The sequence below is a fragment of the Sphaerodactylus townsendi genome, linkage group LG09 (genome assembly GCF_021028975.2).
Source record: "Sphaerodactylus townsendi isolate TG3544 linkage group LG09, MPM_Stown_v2.3, whole genome shotgun sequence".
Lineage (NCBI taxonomy): Eukaryota > Metazoa > Chordata > Lepidosauria > Squamata > Sphaerodactylidae > Sphaerodactylus > Sphaerodactylus townsendi.
In genome coordinates this window covers 51,266,501-51,293,361 of record NC_059433.1, presented here as the reverse complement: position 1 = coordinate 51,293,361, position 26,861 = coordinate 51,266,501, and the positions used below count along the sequence as shown (strand labels likewise).

The 26,861-nt window shown below is 40.2% G+C and overlaps 1 protein-coding gene across 4 annotated transcripts in view; it reads left to right on the top strand.

Annotated features, from left to right (window-relative positions):
- The window catches only part of NOL4 (nucleolar protein 4), a 171,178-nt gene that overhangs the window by 117,747 nt on the left and 26,570 nt on the right, over positions 1-26,861 (top strand). For 3 of the 4 annotated variants that reach the window (XR_007245470.1, XM_048507905.1, XM_048507907.1), the window contains exons 6-8: positions 6,804-7,087; positions 18,110-18,289; positions 18,977-19,168. Coding sequence is in view for 3 of the 4 variants with exons in the window: in XM_048507905.1 (XP_048363862.1) it covers positions 6,804-7,087; positions 18,110-18,289; positions 18,977-19,168 (656 nt within the window). In the remaining variant the exon portion in view is untranslated. The remainder of the gene's footprint in view (positions 1-6,803; positions 7,088-18,109; positions 18,290-18,976; positions 19,169-26,861) is intronic. The other variant, XM_048507906.1, reaches the window with a different exon arrangement.

The window sequence follows — 26,861 nt, the reverse complement described above, 5'->3', positions numbered from 1 at the left end:
CCTACTGTAATTTTCTGCTGGAGAAAGATGAACGTCTGTGGTGCAAAGAAGGCAATTTGATTCTCCCATTCCATTGTAATCTTCACCACCATGCCTAATGCTGTTTCTAATGTTCTGAGCCTAGGGCTGTCAACGCTATCTTTGGAAATTCCTGGAAATTTTGGTGTGGTGTCAGGGAAGGGAGCTCAGAGGAGATATACCATACAATTTCTCTTCCAAGGCTGCCATTTCCTTGGGAACTTATCCATGTGGCTTAGAGGTCAGTTATAATTCTGGGAGAAATCTGTGTCTCACCTGGAAAATGGCAACCCTACCTTAGCCCCAGGAGCAATGTTTCAGGGAGTACAGTTGGAAAGAAAATGGAGAAAACTGTATTCTGTTAGCAGTGCTCCCCTCACAGTTGATTAAATCCAGACCTTTATTTCTTCATAGTCATTAAAATGAGATTTACAGTTATGTAGTCATACTTTTTCAATATAGAATTTATTTTTACTTTTCAGAACTGATGTGTTTGTTCTAAACTTTTATAATTCTCCCCCCCAAACCATGTTTCTACTTGATGTTCCTATGCAGATTTTTTAACGTTTCATTGGTAAGATTTCAACTTGTGAGAATTTTAACTATACTAAAGTCTCCTTTATCTTTGTTATACATGAATTGCCCGCATGCTGACTGAGGTTTTAACAGCAATTCTCTTTAATGCATTGCTAACCACAGTTCACCTGACATTAATCATCCAGAATCTATTTATTTAAATTAATACATAAATTCACATTCCTGGGTGCTTAGTAAGGCAGACTGAAAAGTGTACCTGCAGCTGTCCTGGGTTGCCAGTTGTCCACAGCCTTGAGCCATCTTTGAATTGGGAGGCTAGAATTGTGTAAACCCTTGAGTCCCTAAGAGCCAGGTTCAAAGTCTAGGATGATTCTAATAAACTCCAAATATAAATCTAATTTATTAAAATACAACAAAAAGCATGTGTGAAAACATTTCCCCAAAAGATTAACAGTGATTCACTAACCACTGTTTTATAGCAGAGTCCTCTTCACGGTCCTTTACAGAAGGTACAGACAACATTGTGTGTTCTTCTTGAGACCAAATCTGTAGCAAAGTCCCCAAAAAATCAAGCAAGAAATTAACATAAGGAATAATCCTGGGGATGCTTTTTTAAAACCTACTTTTATCTTTACTGATTTAGAAACAACAGAGGGGCCAATTACGCACACGTTTTTTGCTACGCGGTGGAGGTGAATGTCTGCTGTGGCAAGATTTCTTGTATGAACATATTTCCTCTACCCTACTTTCACTTTCCACTTTGTGGCAAGCATAGTCACTTATATCACAATTTTAATTTTGCTTCACTGCTAGAGTGGAACAGATTTGCCAATGGGCACAGCTTTGCCCTGGACCTCTTCCCTCAGCCTGCAACCAGCCAGTCTAGTCTTACCACCACCCCACACCCTTGCACTTCTTTGCATGCTTTCTCCCCTCCCTCCTCTCTGTTGCCAACTACTTCCCGCTTCTTATCCTGCCATATCATTTCTACTGCCCATGCAGTAGCTCCTGCATATCGGTATATCTTTAGATTTTTTTAAAAAAAATAACCATATTGATAGATTAATAAATCAATACTAATAATAAAAAAGTAAAAATAATAAGACTAGTTGATCAGTCCAAGCACCCAATTGGCTCCTGCATGTGATCAACAAACTGGGACATCTCATAGTGTTACACACAAACAATCAGTAATTCCAGACCACACCAGGAAAAGCCCATTGGTCTTGATGCTTGGATTTACAGCACACTGGGAGACTGATGATCATGAACCTGGGAAGTTTAGCAAACAGTAGTTCACATTGTCCTTTTGTGGTTTTGCAGTTTGCATGCTGCCATTACTCCCTCCTCACTTCCTGCCAAAAAAGAGAATCAGTGTTTGGGCAAAGTGTACAGATTCCATATTCAAGACTTTTCTTTAACAGTTCATCTTTTTATGTCAATATGTCAATATAGCGATCTATTGATAGATTGATATATCGATCTATTGATAAGATTAAAGATAAACATTAATGATTATGTTAAAAATTAAAGTACACATGTGTGATAGAGAACCTGCAAAATATCTCCTCCGCCCCCAGACATAAGCAAAAGCCAGCTGATGGGCAGTGCCTGCCCCTCTGAAAACAGGGCATTGAGTAATAATGCTGAACATGCCCCAAAACAAAGACTTTGCAACCAATTCCCTTTAAAATCGTGGGAACCTTGCTGTGCATAATTGGCCAGTGTTTCTAAATTTGTGTCCATCACTGAATGAGCAATTAAATAGCCAACAAAGTATTACTGATATCACACATAATATTACACTTTGCTATAGAGAATACTAGAGCAATGCCAAAAAGGTTGAATTTTAGAAAGTGCTAATGAACAGAGATACTACTTTTACCGCTGTAGGACAAATAAATCATTAATTTTTGGGGGAAAAGCATGTTAGAGATACTGCTGGAACTGATGTTTCTTTACCATAAATGTATCAGAAGAAGGGATTTTTAGGAAGTGCTTAGAGAACCAAATATTTAAACTGTAATTTGTGGATGACACCCAGCTCATCTTTATGATGGCTGGCCACCCAACCTTGGCCCCGGAGGTTCTCCAGCGCTGTTTAGAGGCTGTGGCTGGATGGTTGAGGTTGCGGGGAGTGACTGGTGGTCTTCAGTCTGCCTACTCTAGACCACGAGGCTTTACATCTGACCTTGTCCATCAAGAGCCCGGGGGTCACTTTAGACTTGGCTCTTTTGTTCGAGTCTCATGTAACCAGGACACCTCAGGTAGCTTTTTACCATCTGCGGCAGGCACAGCAGTTGGCTCCGTATCTCTCCTGTTCTGATCTGGCCACAGCAATCCACACAATGGTGACCTGCAGATTGGACTATTGTAACTCACCGTACACTGGCCTACACTTTGTCTGTGACCCAGGTATTGAAGCTCGTACAGCATGCGGCAGCCAGGCTCCTTACTGGAGCATTGTATAGGGATTATCCTATATAATCTGCACTGGCTGCCAATCGAGTACCGGATCATGTTCAAAGTTCTGGTTATGACCTTTAAGGCTGTGAGCAGTCTTGGACCTGCACACCTGTGGGACTGCCTCTCCCCTTAATGCAGGGGCGTAACGAGGCAGCCCTGGGAAAACTGTAGCCCTGGGCAAAACCTGAGTTGGATCCCCCCCCCCATGGGCGGCCACTCCACCATGACCAATTTTTTTTTTGCACCAGGACATTGGTGCCTGCAGGGGGTGCATTTGTAGACATATCAGCACCAAAATTTCAGCATATCATCAGGAGACTGTCCTTATGTTACTCCCCAAGTTTGGTGAGGTTTGGTTCAAGGAGTCCAAAGTTATGGACTCCCAAAGGGGGTGCCCCACCCCCCATTGTTTCCAGTGGGAGCTAATAGGAGATTGGGGCTACAGCCCATAACTTTGGCCCCCCTGAACCAAACTGCACCAAACCTTGGGGGGTGCCATCATCTCCAGATGATACCCTGAAATTTTGGTGCCAATACATCCAAAAATGCACCCCCTGCAGGAACATCCTAGAAATTTGCCCAAGAATCTTTGTTCTGCATTGAGTTTTCTGCATTGCTGTCAATGGGGGTTGCAGGCTGTGGGGGGCACATTTCTGAAGGCACAGTCTCAAAACTTTCAGGGTCTCATCAGGAGACTGCCCTAATGATACCTCCATAAGTTTGGTGCAGTTTGGTTCAGGGGGGCCAAAGTTATGGACCCTCAAAACTGTAGCCCCCATCTCCTATTAGCTCCCATTGGAAACAATGGGGGATAGGGGCACCCCCTTTGGGAGTCCATAACTTTGGACTCCCTGAACCAAACCTCACCAAACCTGGGAGGTAGCATAAGGACTAAGGTAGCATAAGTCCCCTGATGATATGCTGAAATTTTGGTGCCACTAGCCTAAAAACTGTGCCCCCTGCAGGCCAAAAATGGAAAACCACTAAAATACCCAAAAACGAACCCATCATTTTGATGCCCCCCACAAGGTGATGCCCTAAGCAGCTGCCCACCTTGTCCAATGGGCATTACGCCAGTGCCTTAATGCACCTTAAGATACCTCTGTTCGTTGGAGGAAAATTTGCTAGTGGTCCCTGACCCAAAAGATATCTGGCTGGCCACCACAAGGAAATCTGAGGCCAGCCAAGCCTAAGAAGCATGGGGTGTATATATAATAACACAAGGCAATGAACTAATTGATATATGCAATTAAATTGAGTATAAAGTCAATAGATAAGTCATACACCATTCATAAAGATATATTGTGATTATATTATAAGTAATGTGCAACTGGATATAAATGTAATAACAAAACTTACAATGAGGGCACTTAGGCAACCTAAGAAGTGTAATGGGACAGTACTTAGTAACAAATTCTCATAAACATTGTATAAGATCTTATAAACATTGTACATAAGGCAAGAAACCATATTGATACAAAGATGTAACATGTATAATGTCCAACACAATTTAAAATAACATTTAAAATGGCAGTATGGATATTTATGCAGCTATTACTACTATATTTACCTGAATGCACTGAAGAAATTACTGTTGAAAACGTGGACTAGCGCGCAACGCGTTCTGTGAATGTGGCTGCTGCCACCGTGGTGTCTTCATCCACTTGCTGGAGCTGCTGCTGTCTACTACAACCTGATTCGCTTTAATATTTTTGACTCATTGAACATTGGTGATTCTGACTCTTTCAATTTATTGGACCGCAATATGAATGTTACAGGTTTCTTGCCTTATGTACAATGTTTATGAGATCTTATGCAATGTTTATGAGAATTTGTTACTAAGTACTGTCCCATTACGCTTCTTAGGTTGCCTAAGTGCCATCATTGTAAGTTTTGTTATTACATTTATATCCAGTTGCATATTACTATAATATAATCACAATATATCTTTATGAATGGTGTATGACTTGTCTATTTATACTCGAATTAATTGCATATATCAATTAGTTCATTGCCTTGTGTTACTATATGTACAGTCCATGCTTCTTAGGCTTGGCTGGCCTCAGATTTTCTAGTATTGGTTTGACTGTATATATTTGTTGTTTTGTTTAATATGGCCACCACAAGGGCCAGGACCTTTACAGCCTTGGCCCCTGCCTGGTGGAACAAACTCCCCAGCAAGATCAGGGCCCTGCAAAACTTGAATAGTTTCCGCAGGGCCTGTAAAACAGAGCTGTGGCGCCAGGCTTTTACATCTGGCCAGCCATGTCTGAACTGAATCAACTTGTTGTATGTGGTCTCCCAGGGATGTATAAGTGTATGGGATGGCACCATATATTGTTAATGTTTTAAAGCTATTTATGCTATTTATGCTTTTATAATTATTATTGAATTATGGGAAGGGTTAGGGAAGGGCGAGTTATAAATCAAAATAGAAATAAATAAATAAATAAATAAATAAATAAATGCTGATTTAACATTTATAATTAAAGTGATTCCTAGACCATGAATGTATGCATTCAAGGCTACTAACTAGGCTACTAGTTAGTATATACTCTTGATAGGTGTTGTAACTAATACTAATTGTGGTAATAAGTAGTGTGATGTGTATGTTTATACACGTCTCTCTCTCTATGTGTCTGTATGGTGTGGGCATCATTGCATCTATATATTTTAAATGTATACAAAACGAAAATATAGTTTGTGTATGCCCGGAAATGTATAGTGTGGGGGTATCCTTTGAGACTTAAACATTACCAAAAGATATTAGAACTGGCCATTGAGAATCCATTAATATTGAAGACCATCTCGGAGGCATGGCTAACTTAAAGTTGACTAACTTAAAAAAAGAAAATAATTGGTACTACAAACATGGTTTAGAGTACCCATGATATAGGATTTCTCAGTGATTGTTCATTACAGTCAGTTTCATTATTCATGAAGAAGATCTGTTTGTGACTGAGTTTTGAGGATACAGCATTAAGATTAGGGGGAAAAAACCCTTGTTATTTTAGAAAAACAGTTTTTCATCATAAAATAGACCAACTGCCCCAGAATGAAGTGTGTTAAAACAGAGGAATTAGTTACCTTGGTAACATGGGGGGGGAGGGGAGTCTATCATGGCTAAACACTATTTTTATTTCAATTGGTTTATGATAATATATGGCTATATTTATATGAGGAAAAGTCTATTTTCAGCCTTTCCTGTGAAAATTATTTTGAATGCATAAGATATATAAGGTGAAACAGGAATAGTTATAGGATATATCTCAGGTTTTTTATTTTGTATTATAGGAGAGAATTGTATAAATATATTCATGGAACTAGTCTAGTAACAGTATCACAGCAGATGCACCCACATTTCAACAGATTTGTGGGTGCTGTTTGTGTCATTGTGCAGAAATTATACACTGAAATGTATAATTATAAAATTATATTTTAAATCTTGTGGTGAAATTAGGCATGCAAAATACATTTTACTTTTTCACAAACTGTAGAGAGAATTGTAATTTACGGCATTCCATAAGCATGTGTTTATATGAAAACAGCATGGGATGATGGTTTTTTTCTCTGCCTAGGTATTAGCCAGTATGGTCTGTGGAAAATTTCACTCATGATTCTTAATGTATCTGTTAGTAATGGGCACCAGTTATACAAAGATTTTCAGTTGTATTGTTAGCAATACTGGATAAGTTGAAACAGGTTTTGTTTATAAAAATAGGTATAGAGAGATGTTCTTTATGTCATGCCACTGACAATATGTAAATCCATATGTTTCATAGATGATTCAGCTGCAGAGAGTTTCAATGGAAATGAGACTGCAGGACACAGTTCGAATACTTCAGGGGGAACACACTGCAAAGAAATAGCAGAAAACAACAGTAATGGCAAAACAACTCTGGAATCGGATGAACAACCCCTGAACCTGAGTGACAGTCTCTTCTCTGCTCAGCTGACTTCAGAATACAGGTTAGATGACCAAAGCAGTGATGGAAAGAACAAGTACAAGAACCTCCTAGTATCTGATCTTAAGATGGAACAAGAGGCAAAAGAAAATGGAAGCAAGGTAAGATGCTTCCATGTTCACAAGTTATTACAAGTGCACACTGAGAAAGGAGAAAAGTTTAGTATGAAGGTTCACACTTTGCAAACTAGGAAAATAGAGTAACAGTTGGCCCCTAGATGAGGCTACTGTTTGGGGGACATACAATATGTGTTTCTATTATGCATTTGAATAGCAATACAAGTATTTTTCTACTAGAAATATGATTTGCAGATTTTTAATTTCCGACCAGAAATATTTTGAAAAGACATTGTGAAATCATTTTATTGAATGAATAACAACATAAAGCATACACATATGCACACATTCTTTTATTCACTATATATGAATACCTTTAACAAATGAACAGGGTTGACTTTAAAGCTCATCATTGCTATTTATATATTATACAATCCACATACATGATCATGCCTGAAATAAATCTGGCAAAACGCTGAAATTTCTTGAGATCTGTTTTGTCCTGTTCCTGCTATGTTAATTTGAAAAGGGTATGGTCTTATGTGAAGACAAATCCAGGTGATTAAATAGCTAGTCTGGTAGCAGAGAATTTGTCATGAATGTGTATTGAAAGAAGAATGAAGACATGAACTTAATCTAATAGGCTACTTTTGTTCTGCTATTATTGCTGAAAATTCCAGCTTTTTAAAAATATCATATAATATTTTAAAAATATTATTGAATTATCACATGTCCATATCACTGAAACTGAGGATTGGACACAAGTACTTTTAATGGGTGAGCAATAACTGTCAGTAAAACACAATATACATTACCTTGATAGTTCATTACATTCCACAGTATTCTGTTGCTATCTTTTGCACAAGAGTGCAAAAAAAAAAAAGTTTAAGCGACTGGGAAAGCTGGAATCCAGAATATTTAACTTTTTACTTCAAAACATCATTTCAAAGCTCTATTGCTTAGAAGGATTGTTTGTATGATTTCAAGTCCATGAAAACCTCACAGGAAGAGATGTTGAATTGCTACTTGGCACTGAAACCATAAGATTTAAGCTATTGGTTCAGATCCACAGACCTTGTTCCAGCTGTTTCTGTGCTCTGAGACCAAAAAGATAGATTGCCTGGGGAAGGGTTTGTGCCCCCAGAGCAACCTGGGCCTCAAAAATTTTGTACTTGTCAGGAGTCCTACACATCATTTTCACTTTACAATGATTACTGCATTATGCCACTGGTTTTAGAAGGCATTATGGATCTATACAAACATGGATTTGTTTTGAGTTATTTCTTTCTCAGTAGGTCTACCCACAACCTGATGAGGGGGTTGATGATGAATCCCAGATTTTGCTCTTCCAGCAATACAGTATTTTTTACTTACAGACTGAAGGAGAGGTAGTAGACACCGAGGCTTTAGACCCCAGTGTAGTGAAAAGTGAGTTGGCATGCATGTATGCATGCACATGTATCTCCCCACCCATGACAAAGTATTTAAGCATCTCTGTGGGAATAAACTGCTGATTTTGGATTTGAGGTCTCTTACATGTCATTATTGTATTTAAACACACTGGAGCCATGAGTGGTCCAGTGTGCACAAATATAGACATTTACATGGAAAAGGTGAATCTATTTTTCAACACAATTGGAGTTCACAGGCAAGAGGAGCCCCTTTGCTTCCTTCACTGCTTGCCTTGCTGCACTCCATTGTTTGAATAACATTTTCTCCCAGTCAGACTCTGTCAGCCAGGCTAGTGAAATATATGAAGCACTGGAGTCAGATCCCTCAGGCACATATTATAATGTTTTAAAAACTCCAAGAGACTCCAAATACAAAGAGTGAACACAAACTTCTGCTTTTATAGAGTTTTTTGCACTAGTCTGTGTTATCTCATCCCTACCTGACTACAGTGAGGTCATCTTAAACCTGCCCTCTGTAAAGACAGGCTTTCTATAAAGTCTTAGATTAGGTGAATCTCCAACTGAAAGCTGAAAGGGGAGGGAGCAATGTTGCATTTGCAGGTCACGAGAGTGACTGCGCATCAGAGGCGTATGGGGGAGAAGTAGTGCCCGGGGACAAAATGCCCTCCATGTGCCCCCCATGGGTCGCATAGCCCCACCCCCACACATTGTGTAACCCTGCCCCCTGTGCATCCCTGCTGTTGGCTCCTGCTCTCCCCAGGACCTGCGAAGGGCAGAAGCCTGCCTGCACGGACCCTGGGAGGGTGGAGCAGAGGCATATCTAGGGGAAATGGAGCCCAAGCATAATCTGAGTTTTCTGGAGGGTTCCCCCCCCCCGCTCCATTTCCCCTAGATACAGCGGAGGGGAGAGAGAAGTCAAGCCATCTGCTGATCTCATGGAGGAGCATCCATGTCTACCACTGGACAGGTAGGAAGGGGCCCAGGTCTACCACTTGGGAAGGCTGGAAGGGGCCCAGGTCTACTGCTGGCCAGGCCGGAAGGGGTTGAGATGGCGTGCTCGCATGAACTCTGGCTCCAGAGGGTCAGTGCCCACCCTCCATCTGTGGCACCCACTTTAAAGGGAGAATCTGGGGTTTAAACACAATTGACACAATAAACACAGTTGAAGGTGATGATGTTTGGGGTGGATTCTCCCCCACCCTGAAATAACATCACTATGAATGTTTAAACTGGGGACCTCAGATTCTCCCTTTAAATCCATACCGAAGGGGGTGGATTTAAAATAAAAATTGGGGGGAATTTGGGGGGTTCCTGCTGTCAGGGGTGCAATTATTAAGCTAGAAGCACCAAAAATTAAGGGTATCTTTAGGAGATTATCCTGATGATATTGCCCAGGTTTGGTGAAGTTTGGTTCAGGGAGTCCAAAGTTATGGACCCTCAAAGGTGTAGCCCCCATCTCCCAATAGCTCCCATTGGAAACAATGGGGGATGGGGTCACCCTTTTGGGAGTCCATAACTTTGGACCCCTTGAACCAAACCTCGCCAACCCTGGGTGGTATCATCAGAAGAGTCTCTCAAAAAATTTCTGGTATCTTGGTGCTTCTAGCCTAAAAGCTGCACCCCCTGCAGGCCAAAAACTGAAAAAACACTAAAAATATAAAAAACACAAACGAACCTGAATTTCTTGCACCCCCACGTGACCAAATGAGGGGTGCCTGGGGACATTTGACTTCCTATGTCCCCATGGCAAATATGCTCCTGCTGCACATGCGCTTTGACAAGATCTTGGTAGGCTGACAAGACACCCCTCCTGTTAGCTTCAAAGACACTCAGGATCATGTGACTTCTACAGAAAACTATAAAGGTTATAAAAGTTCGACTTTATATAAAATACTCAATTATTTTTCTCAGAATGCTATTTCTGCTATATCAATAGCTTTCTTGATGGCCAGAAACAAACAAACAAACAAACAAACAAACAAACAAACAAACAAACATAAAGGAGGAAAGTTGACATCACAGGAGTTTGGGAAATTCCTCCTGTATTTTGTGTTCAGGAGAATTTGCTTTGAGTAGAACAAAGCGGGGGGGGGGGGGGGGCTGTGAGGCAACTAAGCTGAATGAAGATAAGAAGAAAAGAGGAGTTTTATTTGTAAGATGACGGTTTTAGAAACAAAGAGGAGTTCTCCTCAGAATGGAAACTGAAGTGGAAATACACTGAGCTTCAAGTGTCCAATAGAGGGACAGCAGAGCAGGAGAAATGAAATGTTGTATGTTTGATCGCACAGCAAGGGAAGATGTTTTGAAAATGTTTCAGAGAAAATAAAAATTGTAAAGGGGGTAAAACATGGAATTATTTTCAAAGTACTTGAATCAGTTCTGGTAGGGGTTCTCTATAACAACTTGTGTTCACTGCTGCCCTTTATCTTATTTAGGTTTGATAGCAATAAGTTCTTTTCGTTAAACTCAGTTACAGTACGTGATGTACTTTCTCTTTTGTTCTGCATTCTCAAGTGATACATCTGTTTTATTTTTTATGTTTGCAATATGAAATACTTACACAAAAACTAAAAACAAAAAGTACTGCAGAGTACTAAACTAGGGATAAAATCTATGCCTTCTTCTTGGTACATTTTATATCAAAATATTTCTTTGGTCTTTCTCTTTCTGTCATAAGAAAAAATCAAGTTAAATACAGGGAAAGTTTAATCTCTTTTATCCCAAACAAAGGAATGCTGGGTTATTTACAGTTAACACATACAACTGCTTAAATGTGTTAGAATTACCTCAATATGCTAAAGGGAAGAAATATCAAGGATTTTAAGTATGTTTTGGTTTTACTGCAAGTGATGCTTGAGGAGGCAAAACACAATTCTACTGTTAAATAATCCAGTTTTCAACACTTTGGGCAGCAAATGAACAAGCTGTGCAGTTCCCTTGTGCGCGTTGCATCACAATTTGCCATGTAAAACATAAGTGGATTCCGCACAGAATATGCAATTACAAACATTTTTTCAATAGCTCTCAATGACTGGCAATTGCATTAAAATGGGTAAACCAATATGCTGTCAAAATAACAGCACTCTATCCAATTCACAAATATATAAAATATTAAAAATGTAAAAATGGCCTGAAGAAAACTATGTGTCCATGAAATAATTCTTTTTGCCTCATCTTTCTTTACATGAGGCTAATACAAAGAACAGAAAAGTAAAACAGAATCAGAATTATTTGCTTGACTAGTGTGCATAACATTTAACATGAGAGTAATGGGACTTGTTCTTATTCCCATTGATGTCAGTGAGAGATTTGCCGTGAGCTTTCTTGCAGCCAAAATTTGGTTTGTTCCTTGTAGAAATGTAGAAGAACAAGAATGACTCCATTTATCAAAATTCTTATGCTTCAAGAAAGGTGGAGGAAGCAGATAGTGAAGACATTACTGAAAATGAATCTGAAGCTAATATTTTAGAGTTTGCAAAAGTGGAGTCAGGCATGGGGAATATACCAGCCTCCACTACTGTATGGTGCAGAAATGGGAGGGGTGGATGTAAACCCTTACTGGTGGGTAAGCTTGCCAACCCCTAGGTGAGATGTAGAGATCTCCCTGAATTGTAACCTCCATGCTACAGAGATTAATTTCACTGGAGAAAATGGCTACTCTGGAGGGTCGACTCTACAGCATTATACCCCTGAGGTCCCTCCCTCTCCAGACCCCAGTCTACCCAGACTGTACTCCAAATCTCCAGGAATTTTCCACCCCAGAGTTGGTAGTCCTACTGGAGTGTGATGGGAGTGGAATTGCCATGCTCCTTCTGGTAGCTGGGGACCCCCTCCCCTTTAGCATCCTGCCCTCCATTTGCTCAACCAGTGGGGGTAATTATGGGCAATCAATGTAGTCTTAGACCTCTAGTGTCTGTGTAACCTCAGCTTGTGGGTTCTGTGGGGCAGTACTTGGAATGAGTTGCAACAACAATTTTTAAACAACAAAATGGTTTACTTTTCTTTACAATTAACACTTTTAAAACATCAATATTTAACGTTACAATTCAAGGTCCTGTTCAGGTTGCATTTCAAGTCCTTCTATTTACAGTCTACTGATATTGCCAAGTCCAAATTCTTCTTTGCAAGTTGGCTGGCTCCTGAAGACTCCAAGGGCTTGATGAACAGGTTGCAACATGATGAAGGTCTCCAGGAGAACTCTCACCCATTACAGCCACAAAAGAAAACCCTGAAACAATAAACTCCAACATTTACAACATAGCAAAAACAACAACTACCTTCCCAGTAGTTCCCAACAATATTGCAATTACCTTAACAAGGTGTTAAGGGCTTATAGAAATCAAGGTCCGAGTCTGGTACCCTTGTCTTCTGCAAAGAGCTCTTTCAGCCTTTCTGCTGCTCTGAGTCTCCACCCCCTTACTGGGTCAACCCATTCTGGGCCAATCCATTCTGGGCATGGGGGTTACATCTGCATTTCTGGTGTGTACTGGAAGTCACATCATCACAATTCTGATGACCATAGGAATACTCTGGTATTTGGGCAAAATGCTATGGTAAAAATGACTTCTGCTATGGAGTCTTACTCAAATACCAGTGCATCCCCACAGTCTTCAGCAATGTGATGATGTCACTCCAGTGCACACGGTAATAATGTTGCCCCATTATGGATGCTGGAAGTCTCACACTATGTTCACTGCTTGTAAGTTCTTCCCACTCCCATCCATCACCTATTGCCAAGAGGTACATGCAGACATGCTCATACATTATAAATTAGCCACTCAGACACTGTATGCCTGTAGAGTGCTGCAGCGGTTGGCTGCTCCATTGCTGCCGCCTGCTGCTCACTAGTAAGGCTTTGGCTTTCCTTTTCACAGTATCGTAGAGGGTGGGCTATTCCCTTTGCTCCACCTGTTAGGTGTTTCTGACTTGCAAAATTCTGAAGGTTCATTACAGAAATTAGTGGCCACAAGATACATTAAGGACTACTATTTGAGTAGATAAAAGCTAGTGGCCAGTACCTACGTTTATATTTTGTCTGTTGTGAATCTACTGACAATCTATGTCATCGAGTGGCCCAGAGTTCTTAATACTATAACACAATTTAAAAAAACAATCTTTCTAGATAGTTCTTGATTTTTTCCAACTGAAAAAGTCTCTTCAGCCCCATTCTGAGCAGAGTTACTTAGAGGGATATAATTCTGCTTAGGATGGTACTGTAAATGTTTTACTCTTTTCTCATAAGAAATGTTTTGAAACCAGCTTTTACTAAATTGGAATAACCTTTAAATTAAACCTTAAAAATGCAACAAAACAGTGGCCCCTTCCGCACACGCAAAATAATGCGTTTTCAAACCACTTTCACAACTGTTTGCAAGTGGATTTTGCCATTCCGCACAGCTTCAAAGAGCACTGAAAGCAGTTTGAAAGTGCATTATTCTGCAAGTGCGGAATGAGCCAGTGTTTCTCTCTTGGCAGTACAGGAAAAACTGGGACTGAGAGACCCATGCCTGATGGCCTACTCCAATTCTATTTGCTCCTAGATAATCTAAGTTGCCAAGGTGTCTGTTTTGCAGCTTAATTGATCTTTAGGGAAGGATATTTTGGGATTGCCAGATTTTCATTCAGTCCCAATTAACCACCACTTTGGCTGAGTTATACACACACTCTACTATTTACTATTTACTAGTAACAAGCATTCAAATGTCAGTGATCTTTTATCCCATAGACCATACACCAGTATGCCTATAAAACAGTAAACAAGTAGTTAGATTCAACCAGCTTTTGTACTCCATCACATACAGATCTCCTTACTACAGTTTCCATCCCAAATGGCTTTAGGTCCCAAGACCTGCAGCAAAGCCTTTTGGGGTGGTCAAAGGGGAAAAAAAGCTGGTGGATCTAGCCCAAGGATTAAGTTGGTGATCATTCTGAACATATTAAATTCATCAGTACAGAGTTCTTTGACTTCTGTAATTAAATATCATGATTGCTTCAAAAATCATATGACTAAGCATGCAGTTATGCTCCAGCTAGCCATTGGATTTGATGGAAACACACTCCATTGCAAGTTATATTCCTTTCAATCAGTTAACCTTTCAGAAATTTGTTAAATAAATTTGTCTGTTAGGCAAGAAGAGTCATTTTCAGAAAAATTACCCTATCAAATCAGTTTCATGAAAGAGTTATTTCATGCCTTGAACAGATTTTATATAACCATCACTTTAGCTTTTCTGGCCTTCGATCAAGCTGTGAAGTGAAATTATATTAAATAAATATGGAAAGATTATGCCTTAGCCCTGTGTTATATTGTGCTTTGCATAGTAATGGGAAGGCACAAAAATTACATTAACTCACATTTCTAGAAAAAATAAAGGGGCACAACTGCAGAATATTGTAATTTATATTAATATGTTGACTTCTTTTTTGCGCTGCTACATACTTTTAAAAAATTTTATCACCTGCAACTATGTGCTATATCTTATTATACCTTATTAACCAATGATTTGGTATAAAAACAATTTAGGAAGATGTTTTATATGAGTTTTATCCTTGTGTTTTATACAGTTTGACAGGAGTACATAATTTCATTTACAAAAGAAATTATGTCTTTTGTTAGCTATGGTTACTATTTGTATAGGATCATCCGAGTGAAATGAAAGGCTGATTTATTGCAGTAAGGGAGTACAATCCACCTACCAGACACCTCTCATAGATTAATATAACTGCATTACAAAGATTCCTCCCTGAAAAAAGTGCACATGAATTTTTCCAAAGTCAGTGGCCTACGTTGCTGAGTAAGGAGCAAAGTGAAAGAATTATTTGGGGAAAAAATAGTGGTTCTGAAGGTTCAGGTGAAATGCACTGCACAAAACGTTTGAGGGATAACCAGATTCCACATTAACAACAGCCACTGGCTATAGAATAATACAACCACTTATCAGACCGTCTGACTATGGAATGGACTGGGGTGCTGCCTGCCTAATCTCAGAAGGTTGCATACCCAAAGCAGGGCCTCCAAAGATCACCATAGGAAATAAACAGTCCTTTGAACATATTGATGCCAAGCCATATAAGGTGTTGAAGGTCAACACTAGCACCTTGAATTGTGCTTGAATTGAATATTGGAAGACAGTGTAAATGGGCCATGACTGGAGTGCTATTGTACCTATGACTCACTCCAGTCAACTACATGGGTGCAGGATTCTGAACACTTTTCAAGAGCAGCTGCGTGAAAACCCTACTGAGGTAATCTAACCAAGACAGGAGCATGTCTAGAGTATATGGCGGCCAGGGCAAGCAGTCAAATTGCCCCTCCCCCCAAATCTGGCACTCATCTTTTAGTTATCAGGAAGCGAGTGGGGCTAGATAGGCTTTACCCCTTCAAGGTTTCTAATTGACTATTGGAGATTGATTGGTTGTGCAGATTTTCCAAAATGATGCTTTGGCAGTAGTTGCCAGTACAGCTACACTGTTACTGAAGTTAAGCCATAGCAATCATTTTGGGTCCAGCTCTGCTATTCTGCAGCAGCCAGTTTGTGACAGCAGGTCTGTTTTGTGACAGTTTGTGCCAACCATGTTGTAACAGAATTCCACATGTGTCCACAGAAACAAAAAAAGATTGGGGATCCCTGATATACAACATCCCGAGCTCCTTTCAGGAAAGACAGAACTATATTATTATTGCTTTTTGAAATATCCTGACCTTCATCCAAAGCACTTGGGGTGGTTCACACATAGGGTTATTTCATTTTCACAACAATCCTGCCATACAGGCTTAGGTTAAGAGCATGTGATTGGCACCAAAGTCATCATTGGGCTGAGCAGGGATTTCAACTCCGTCTTCTCTGTTCCACATCTACCAGTCTACCTCTTATGCTATATAGCCTGAAGTGGACAACTGGGGTCTGGGAGAAACCTTGTCCTGACCTGAAAAGCTGAAGAGAGGGATTACAGGGGAGGGCTGCAGAAGGACATGCAAGCCTCCCATTCTGTAGACTTCCCTGCTTGAGCTCTTTATCCATCCTTCTCCTCCCCACATTTTTGCTAGAGATGGAGATCTTGAGGTTGCTGCAAGCCAAATTAGCACACCAACAGCATTTATATACATGCATATAGACAATGTTTGTGAGTGCAAGAAAACCTCAAAGTTGCTTCTAGCATTGCATGTGAATAGTAGTTACATTGTAATTCTACTGGGCAGAATAAAAAAGGGTGACACTTTAAGTCCTGGATCAGACTTTCCACTCACCAATAGCACTTTCATTTTGACAAGACTAGTCTATAGTTTTTTACCCTGCATCTACGCCTCCAGTCGCTGGGTCAGGGTTCAGCCCCCATGGGATCAGCTGGAAGTGTAAGCTAGAGTTGAGTGTCATCCATGTATTGGTGACAACCAAGCCAAAATTTCTGGATGACCTGACCTAAGTCCTTGTCTACGAGTTGTTCTTGGGGATACTGGCAGGAGAAAGAAGGCAAGTAAGGCAGGAAGGAGGAAACCATTTTATATGACTGAATGACACCTATGCAGAACAATAGCCAACTAGCTCGGCTGTGAAATGGTGCCTAAGAGAAAGACCTAATCAAGCACAGCCAGTTCTGCAACTATATTCTAAGCATCATGCTTTGGTCTTTTCAAACAAAACTGGGTGAGCAGTCTCGGACTCGCATACCTGAGAGACTGCATGTCTCCATATTGCCATGCCAGGTCCCTCCGCTTATCGGAGGAGTACCTGTTACAGGTCCCCGGCCCTAAAAGTGTCCGACTGGCCTCTACGAGGGCCAGGACTTTTATGGCCCCGGCCCCCATTCCTAGAGAAGTAAAGGCCCTGCAGGACCTGCAGAAATTTCACAGGGCCTACAAAACGGCTCTGTACACCCAAGCTTTCCCAATTGGCCAGCTGGGGAGACTGTAATCCATCTATTGTCTCAGCCTCTCCTGGGTATGGAGGAAGGGGAGTGGTTTTTGTTGCCATCTGTTTTAATTAAGTATTAAATTGTTTTAATGAATTTATTCAATTGATTTTATGTATTGAAGTTATATTGTTGGTGCTGTAGTGTACTCAGCCCTGAGCCCTTCAGGGGAGGGTGGGTTACAAATGCAAATAAATAAATAAGATATAAACTGAAGTCTAAGTTTTATGATATAGTCTATATTCAGGTTCCTGTATCCAACTAAGAAAACATTAGTAAATTGTGCTGGTTATAAGGGAACAAGAATCCATAGATTACATTGATGGTTCTTGCATTCAATAAATTTATAAGCAACAAAATATTTATTAAACATAATTTTGAAGACCATCAGAATCTATAGATTATGAGAGGCTGCAAGTAGTTGAGGCAAATATTAAAGGCAGGCTTGATTCCAAGACAGAACTGAAAAATTCTTATATGTCCAAATCAAAATGGACCATAGCAATTGCATTTTCTGGTTCACATGTTTTGATGCAATTGTCCACAATTAATTGCTGTTTCTTCTACTTAAATCCTGCATCTCCATACACTGCCTTGCAAAGAAGCGTTAACTATTCTTCCTGGACAATGTTTCATTTTAAGTCATAATTGAGAATCTGTTGATTTTTGCAAAAGGCTAGGATTTGGGGAAGCAAGGCAGACTCTAATCTGACACATTTTACAAAATGCATTATTTTATTCCTAGTCACCTGCCCATAGCTATTCAAGCTATGATTCTGGCAAAAATGAAAGTATGGACAGAGGTGCTGAAGACCTTTCCCTCAACCGGGGAGAGGAGGATGAGGATGACCATGATGAACATGAAGATGCTGAAAAATCTACTGAATCTGATGGGGTGGAAGCTGAGCGGCTGAAAGCATTTAATGTGAGTTGTCTTTATCCTTTTCTGAATTTTGTTTAAATTTTGGGCTATTGTTTATGGGTAAATGTTGTATTTAAAAGTTACATTGATTTTATTTATGAAACTCTCCCCGCAATCCCATTAGAACACTTAGAAATCACCATATTAGCCTGATTTAGAAGCTTCTTTAATGTAGGGGAATTCTCTGCTGTGTGTTTTTTGTGTGTGTGTTTTGGTGTGCATGTTTGCCCAATGGACGGAAGCAGTGGGACGAGGGCCTGCAGATAGATTTTCAAAAAAAGTCTTGTGATCAGATATTTTCTGTGGTTTTCATTTTATGTAATTTTGCATGACTACATGAAGAGTTGTTGCCAGCAAGGGAAGAGTTATAGACACAGTTCAGTAGAACAATGCAGCAATCATAGCACATTGTTAATAAAATACATGAAGCCATAGCTATTTTCACAATCTGTGTTATATTTCCTTCACAATTTCTATACACTATAGTCTAATCTTTTCTTGTCTTTTTTGTCAGTCCTAAAATAAAATCCTCGTTTACTTAAAAATTTCTGGCTTTCCATTACAAAGCTCTCCACTGTGTAAGGAAAAACAAACAAACATGTCTTCCTATCTGCAGCTGAGACAGGAAGCTTAGAAACAGAAGAGAGCATCCCTCCAAATCCTTCTCCTCTGTCTCCCTCTTGCCAACAGATGTTTGTCAGGCTGTTTGTAGATGAAAACTTGGACCGAATGGTCCCAATCTCTAAGCAGCCCAAAGAAAAGATCCAGGCTATCATTGACTCATGCAGGCGACAGTTCCCTGAGTATCAAGAGCGTGCCAGAAAGCGTATACGTACTTACCTCAAGTCCTGCAGGCGGATGAAAAGGAGTGGTTTTGAGATGGTGAGTTTTGATCTAAAACCCAGCCCTAGTTTCCATCAAAACCCCCATATGTAAATCCATGACACTATTTTGTTTTCATCTTAGTGTCTCTTTTTATTTTTATTTTTGATAATGTCAGGTCAGAGGTTTTGCTCCCTTTTCTCATACCACCTGGATTTTTTATCCCTTTGTTGAATGAACTTGAAATGCCTTAAGAAAATATAGATCACAGTTACAGAGATCACTACAAGATAAAAAGAAGAAGAAACACAGGAATAACTATATTTTGGTTAGCATTTTGACACCTGTACAGAAGACATATTGGCCCCAATCCATGGATAGTAGTTCACAGTTTTACCTGCATATACAGATATGCAATTGTACATACCGTACTTGTTGATTACCCTTTGGTGGAGAGGAGTTGAATCCAGAACTCCTTCCTGCCACAGTTAACTCTATAAAAGCTAACAGAGACTATCAGGGCTGTGTGTGCATGTTCCTGATCCAGCAAGGCTTGATGCTTGGTGATGCAATACAGCTAGGGGATCCATGTACATGCTAGGATAGGCCAATTAATTATTGCCCTGGTGGTGGTGGAGTTGCTATGAATGTTTCTGCTGGATAGCTTCTTGAGTGATCTATGAAAATCTGTTGGAGAGATTTTTAGGGAAGTTGTTCAGCAAATGATTACAAAAAATTATTTAGACCCAGCAAAACACAAACTCGGTGTGAATCCAGCACTGTTAACTTTTTGCCTTGGTGCCTTTTAGCCCTTTTAGCCCATATTGTTTTTAAAACTCTATTTTTGGGACTAGTAAGCAGACCTACACTTTTCTACTGAAGTCAATGGGGTTGCAGTCCCTATGGCACTGCAACAGACTTACAACCCAATCGGGGGATGGTAGTGGTGGTCTTTGACTCTTGGATGCTGCATGGATCCACGCTGATGGATTTGCCCTCCCTGGAGCACTTACCCTGGCAGAGGGGCAAAAACACCAGTCGGCTGATGCCATGGCACTCCTGGGCACCATGTCAGTGCTTCCGCAACACAGCCAGCCCCATCAATGCAGCAGAGGCAGGCTGGAGGCATTCACAGGGCTTCCAGTCCACGAATGCCATCCTCCCCAACCTCAGACATCCACCATGAAAAATGTGACACGCACCCATTGTCCCCTATGAGGGTTTTTTGACAGCTGGGTTCCCCCCTCCTTTTTTTTGCCTTGCCACACTGCTAGGAAACCCATTGGGGCATGGGGATGTGATAGCAATGCCTTCCCTGACCACTGCCAGTTCTGGATTGGGCGGCCTGACTGTAGTAACTCTGCATATATTTGCACTATTAACATTATCAAGAGGGTTTTTAAAGCTTTAAACCTTTTTGATAGATGTTCATTTGGGTACTTGTAGGATCTCTCTGAGAAAATAAGAACTAAAAACTGGTGAGTCTGCATGATGCAGCCTCATTTTGGTTTAAATGATTTAACACTTGCCAAAATTTAAAAATAGTAAATATATTTTGTTCCATTTTAAGTAGAAAGGAAGAACTGTGTTGCCGATTATTACTGTCAGCATTTCCATGAAAAGGCAATCCCTCCCTGTCTTCATAATTCCAAACATCTGCTTTTATCATTTTAAGAATTAAATAAAAATCATGTTTTATATCTTTCTTTCTTTCTTTCTTTCTTTCTTTCTTTCTTTCTTTCTTTCTTTCTTTCTTTCTTTCTTTCTTTCTTTCTTTCTTTCTTTCTTTCTTTCTTTCTTTCTTTCTTTCTTTCTTTCTTTCTTTCTTTCTTTCTTTCTTTCTTTCTTTCTTTCTTTCTTTCTTTCTTTCTTTCTTTCTTTCTTTCTTTCTTTCTTTCTTTCTTTCTTTCTTTCTTTCTTTCTTTCTTTCTTTCTTTCTTTCTTTCTTTCTTTCTTTCTTTCTTCTATTGTCCATTTATTTGTTTCAGAAATATAAATGGTTGTTTTACAGAAGAACACATCTATTAAAATCATTAGCTTGGGGAAAAGAAGTAGTGTGAAACATTACACAAGTAACATTTTTTACACTTGTTTAGCTGAGGACAAGCAGTCAGTGGTAAAAAGGAAACACAAAGGGAAAGAGACATTGAGAAGTATTTGTACAAACTGCATAACAAGATTTAAACGTATAAAGCATTTTAAGCTGTACATTAATTTGGAATTATTGAAATATCTTAACTCCAGTAAACAATATCATGAAGCATTTATTTGTGGATAATATGATTTAGTAGATGAAATTGTCCATTGAAACTATTTGATATTGGTAAGTTTTCTGACTTCTGTTGAACCAAACTGTACATGACTAGACTCAAACAAGCCTAGCCTCAGAAGGGTCACACTTGGACACATTGCAGCATGGCCAAGAAATGTCAATACAGCTAGAGAATGGGACAATGTGAACAGTTTTTCAGATCTCTGATCTGTGATCTTATATCACAGAAGTGGGTGTGATTACCAACTCCTCCACATGAGTGGCCAAACCATATTTGTTTGCCACATCTACATTCCTGCTGTGTGATCTAGGGCTAGTTACAGCTCTGCAGAATTTTCTCAGCACACCTACCTCACAACAGTGGCAAAGCCACCAGGGGACGGGGGGTGCGCAACGCACTGGGTGCACCAATTCTGGTCACGTGAGGGGTGGAAAAATCCCTACCCCCCCAATGCCCCCCATGGCGACTCCCCGCCCCATGGCGCACCCCCCCATGGAACACCCCCACTTACTTTTAGGAATGGAACATCCCAGAGATGAAGCCTGCCTGCATTGCCTGGGCCTGGAAAGAACTACGTTTTGGGACGGGGGCGGGGGGCAGGGGCCTCCAGGGGGGGCAAAAAGCCAGAGTGTTCACCGGGCGCACTCTGGCCTAGCTGTGCCTCTGCCTCACAACGTGTCTGTTGTGGGAAGAGGAAGGGAAAGGAGTTTGTAAGCTGCCTTGAATCTCCTTCCAGGGGTATAAATCCAAACTCTTCTTTTTCTTTTTCTCCTAAGTGGTGAACAAATTAAAACATACAAATTAAAATTTAATCTTAAAAGTAATTAATACAACCTTGAAAATACATCATCGAAAGGAGTTAAAACCAGAGCTTAAATTAAATGTAAAAGATAAAAAGCAATTAAAACACTGGGGAGGATCAGTGAGGGAATGCCAAGCAAAACCAAAATGTTTCCATCCACTGATTGAAGATGGCAACAGAAGGTTAATTTAGTTAGAGCCTCCCAAGCTGAGTAGCATATCGGGCAAATTTCCTTGGGGTGAGAACTCAAGAGACTTGGTGCCCCTACTGAGAAGGCCCTTTCCTGGGTTGTTATCCAACTAATCAGAAAAGGCAGAAGCACCAGAAGCAGGGCCTCTGAAAATGACTTCAGTGGTCAGCTAGGTTTGTAAGGGAGTAGGCAGTCATTCAGGTATATTAGTTTCAAAAAAATATGGGACTTGTCAGCACGGGCACCTTGAATTGTGCCCAGAAACAAATTGGAAGCTAAGGCTGAAGTGATATGACCTACTTCTGTCAACATCCTGGCTGCAGCATTCTGCACCAAGTTTCTGGACACTTTTCAAAAGCAGCTCCACGTGGAGCGCATTGCAATAATCTAATCTAATTTAGCAGGAAAGGCCACACACTCCTACCCTGCCTTTTATCCCAATGGAATCGTTCTCCATTCCTCTACTGTATCATAACAACAATTTGAGGCAGGATAGACTGACCACGTGTGACTTGCCTAAGGTTATCCAGCCACCTTCCATGGCAGAGTAGTGATTTGAACCTGGGTCTTCCGGATCCTAGTCTGACTCTCTAATCGTTACAACACACTGGTTTCCTATGAGGTTATGATTTGCAATCTCTGTGTATGTAATTTTGCTACTTTTACAACAGCAATTGGGGCAATTTGTGGAGTTTTCTTTCCTGTAGCCCTTGAAAATTTAATCCCAGTTGAATTTCAGGGAAAGGTTTAGTTACAAATGCATTCTGTTGAAACCAGTGAAAAGAAAAATGAATGTAATTAACAAACATAGATAATTATCAACATTTTGAAAAAAATAAATAAACTTAAATTAATTGAAAACAAATGTTGATTTTTTAATGCACATTGATAAACAAATGATGAAAACAAGGAGTCCTGTGTCATAAAGGTAACTGATAGCTGTCTTATGGAAGCATTGTAGAAATGAGAGGCTTTCTTTGGTGAGTTTTTGCTATTATGGGCCTTAAAGAATGCTTGTAGCACAGTCATAATTCTTTACTTTGCGGGTCAAGGTGTGGACCCTCCCACTCGGGCTACCTAGCATAAACCATGATGAAATAAACACATAACAACATTGTGTGGGTAAGAATTTGGCCATAGCCAGAGGTTTTATTGACACAAAATAGAAGAAAGCAAATGGCACAGCATGGGAAGGGTGATCCAAGCCTCTGGGCATCCTGAGTGCTGTCCCCGCCTGCTGGAGGAATTGACCGCAGCAACAAGATTAGAGTGGGCATTCCAGGTGGGCCGTGTGCCCCTGTCTGGTGCCCCTTTCCAACTGCCGCTAAGGGTGCAAGCCACCTTAGCCTCCGCCAGGTGTTCCCACCGTTGGCTTGCTCCACCCTGACTTCTTATGGAGGTGTCATAACAGGAGAGCTCCCCCAGCTTCCCCTTCCCAGTGGATCACCCCCCCCCCCCACCCATGCACAACCCGCCAACCTGGCTATGACAAAGTATGCAAACAAAACAATTTCTTAACTGAAATACAGGGACTGGGTGGGTGGGTCACGCTCCGGCTTCCGGAAACAGAGTGGGCTCTGGCCATAACGCAGGCCCTGCTTGCCCCACTCTGATGACACATTCTCCCCTGTTGTCGCAAGAGCGCCTGACCAATCAGGACCTGACTTTCACGCATGCGTGAGCTGGGTTCTGAAGCCGCCCCTGCCCTTAACTGGGCAAAACAACATGGCCCTCGCTTGGGCCCTCCCTCCCACTATAATGATCCTTAAAGAATGCTTGTAGCACAGTCATCGTTCTTTACTTTGTTCAAGGTGTTCAGCAGTTTTATCTAAAGTCATTCAAAACAATTCACAAACAGGCTGCTGGTTCTATCCTATTTTGTTAAACTTCATCAATGGGCAGTATTCTACAAGACAAATAAATCAATACTCATAAATACACAAAGAACTTGAATACACCAGACTACTACCATGAGCCCTTTCCACAACGCACAAATAAAACATTATGAAGAAAGAAATAAATGTTTCCTCAGACCAGCTCTGTACAGCTTTTAGCCCCAAATGTTTTGGAAACATTTTATTTCTGCCTCAAGCAATTTCCCCCCCAAAAAACATTTTCAAAATGTTTCCTGCTTGCTGTGTGGAGATCAGAAAATGTTTTATATCTCCTGCTCAAGTTAGAAGCTCCCACTTTTGTTTCTCTGCTGCCCACCATTTTCTCCCGCTTCAGTGATTGTATGCTGTCCACCATTTGTTGAAGTTCCTTATGTATGTTTTCTCATCTGAAATCATGGTTACCCACCATTTCAGTCATTTCTGAGCACTAATAAATTCATTTTTGCCTGCCAATTATGCAAATGCTCCATTTTTCTTTTAAAAAATTGTGAGGTATATTTGATGTTATGTAGCTATGATATTCAAATCAGCAAGGCTGCACAGATTTCAAGTGGTTTTTTTAAAAAAACATTTTTAACAGAAACATTTTATTTTTCTGGGCTAGGCAGATAAAATTATTTTCAACACGTTTCCAAAGTGTTTGGCAGATGTTTTGAATGTTTTGTGCAGAAAAAGCTCCTGATTCACTCACCACATTGGACCATATGAGCTTTGCAGCGATCTTAAGATCTACTACAAGAGCTCTCTTTGAAACAATCAAAATGGTGCTGGTTGTTCAAACCAATGTTCAATCCAAATAGAAATCACACCAATTAATAAACAGTAAATTACAAATAGTAATTTGTTAGTTTGTTAGTCCTCAAACTTAGAGGTTCATGATTTTAAAGGGACAACATATTAATCCATTGAAAATGAAATGATTATATGAACATTAATACCTTAAAACATCTTATTTTCTTAACTTTACTGAATATTAACAATTGCAAGAAATTATTGACTTAATTCTCTGTCTTTGGATTCTACATTAACATTACCGTATATGCTCGTGTATAAAGCTCGAGCCCATACATATAAGTCCAGAGGTACACCTAATTTTACCCACAAAACTGGGAAAACCTTCTCTTTGACTCTGCGTATACCGGTCGAGGGGTGGGAGAGAAATGTAGCATCAATTGGGAGGCATCAGTACAGGTTCAAATGCCCTTTTCTTTCACGAATATTTATTTCAAAGAAAAACAGTAAACTGGGCTCCTGCTTAGAGATTGGAATTAGGAAGGGGGTCAACAAGAACAATATGGTATCAACAATAACTTTAAAAGTACAAAAACCTTAGCTCAACCAGCAACCAAGCTAAAACACAAGAGTTAAAATCCTTCAAAACTGGATTCCTCATCATCATCTGTATGTCCAAATGTAACCCAACTTAGATTTTAAGAGGGATATTATCAGATATGAAACATCTACTAGCTTCCATTGTAAACAATGGGGATGGAGACACAGCATCCCCTTTGGGGGTCAATAACTTTGGATCCCCTGACCAAACTTCACCAAACCTGGCTGGTATCATAAAAAGACTCTCCTGATGAGACCAGCCAGGTTTGGTGAAGTTTGGTTCAGAGGGTCCAAAGTTATGGACCCTCAAAAAGGTAGCCCCATCTACTAATAGGTCCCATTGAAAACAATGGGGAATGGGGGCACCTCATTTGGGGGTCCATAACTTTGGATCCCCTGAACCAAACTTTACCAAACTTGGCTGGTATCATCAGGAGAGTCTTCTGAGGGTTCCCTGAAATTTTGGTGCTGCTAGCATAAAAACTGCACCCCCTGCTCGCCAGCAAAGTAAAAACACAAAAAATTTTTAATGACCCACATATAAGTCGAGGGGAGCTTTTTCAGCATTAAAAATGTGCTGAAAAATTCGACTTATACATGAGTATATACGGTATGTTCATTTCACTTATACATGAGTATATACGGTATGTTCACTTATACATGAGTATATACGGTATGTTCATGAAGTAAAATCATGATTAATAAGCTTTATATCATGTGATCACTCTACACAGTAAATAAATTGCTGATTTGTTAGCTTTTATAACATGGCACATAGTGCTTTATAGTACACTTTTTATATCTGTTGCATCTTGTAAGGTGTCACTTTTCTTTTGTAAATTGTGGTGTGTCTCCTCTGGTAACTCTGCTGGCATACGGGGTCCGGAGGGCAACTAATGTTGGTCCCGCCCTGGAATACCCTTGGAATGCCAGTGTAGCTCGGGACAGCGCAAAGTCAGGCATCACAGCTGGGTGTTGTGGACACTTCAGCACCTGGGTGCTGGTGTATTTGCCTCTCCGTTGGTGTAAGGGCATTTACACTACAGAAGCTCATGCTGCATCCAAAGTGGGATTCTGGATTGCGCTGTCAACTTGGACCCTGTAAGCTTTTCAGTGATCTAAGATCTGCTCTAAGAGCTTTTGGTCTCTTTTTCACAATCAATATGGCAATGATTTTTCTAATACAGTACTCACTCTTAATTCTACTATTTGGAAATACATAGAGTTTAAAGTTACATGAGTAACTTGTATTTACCAATAT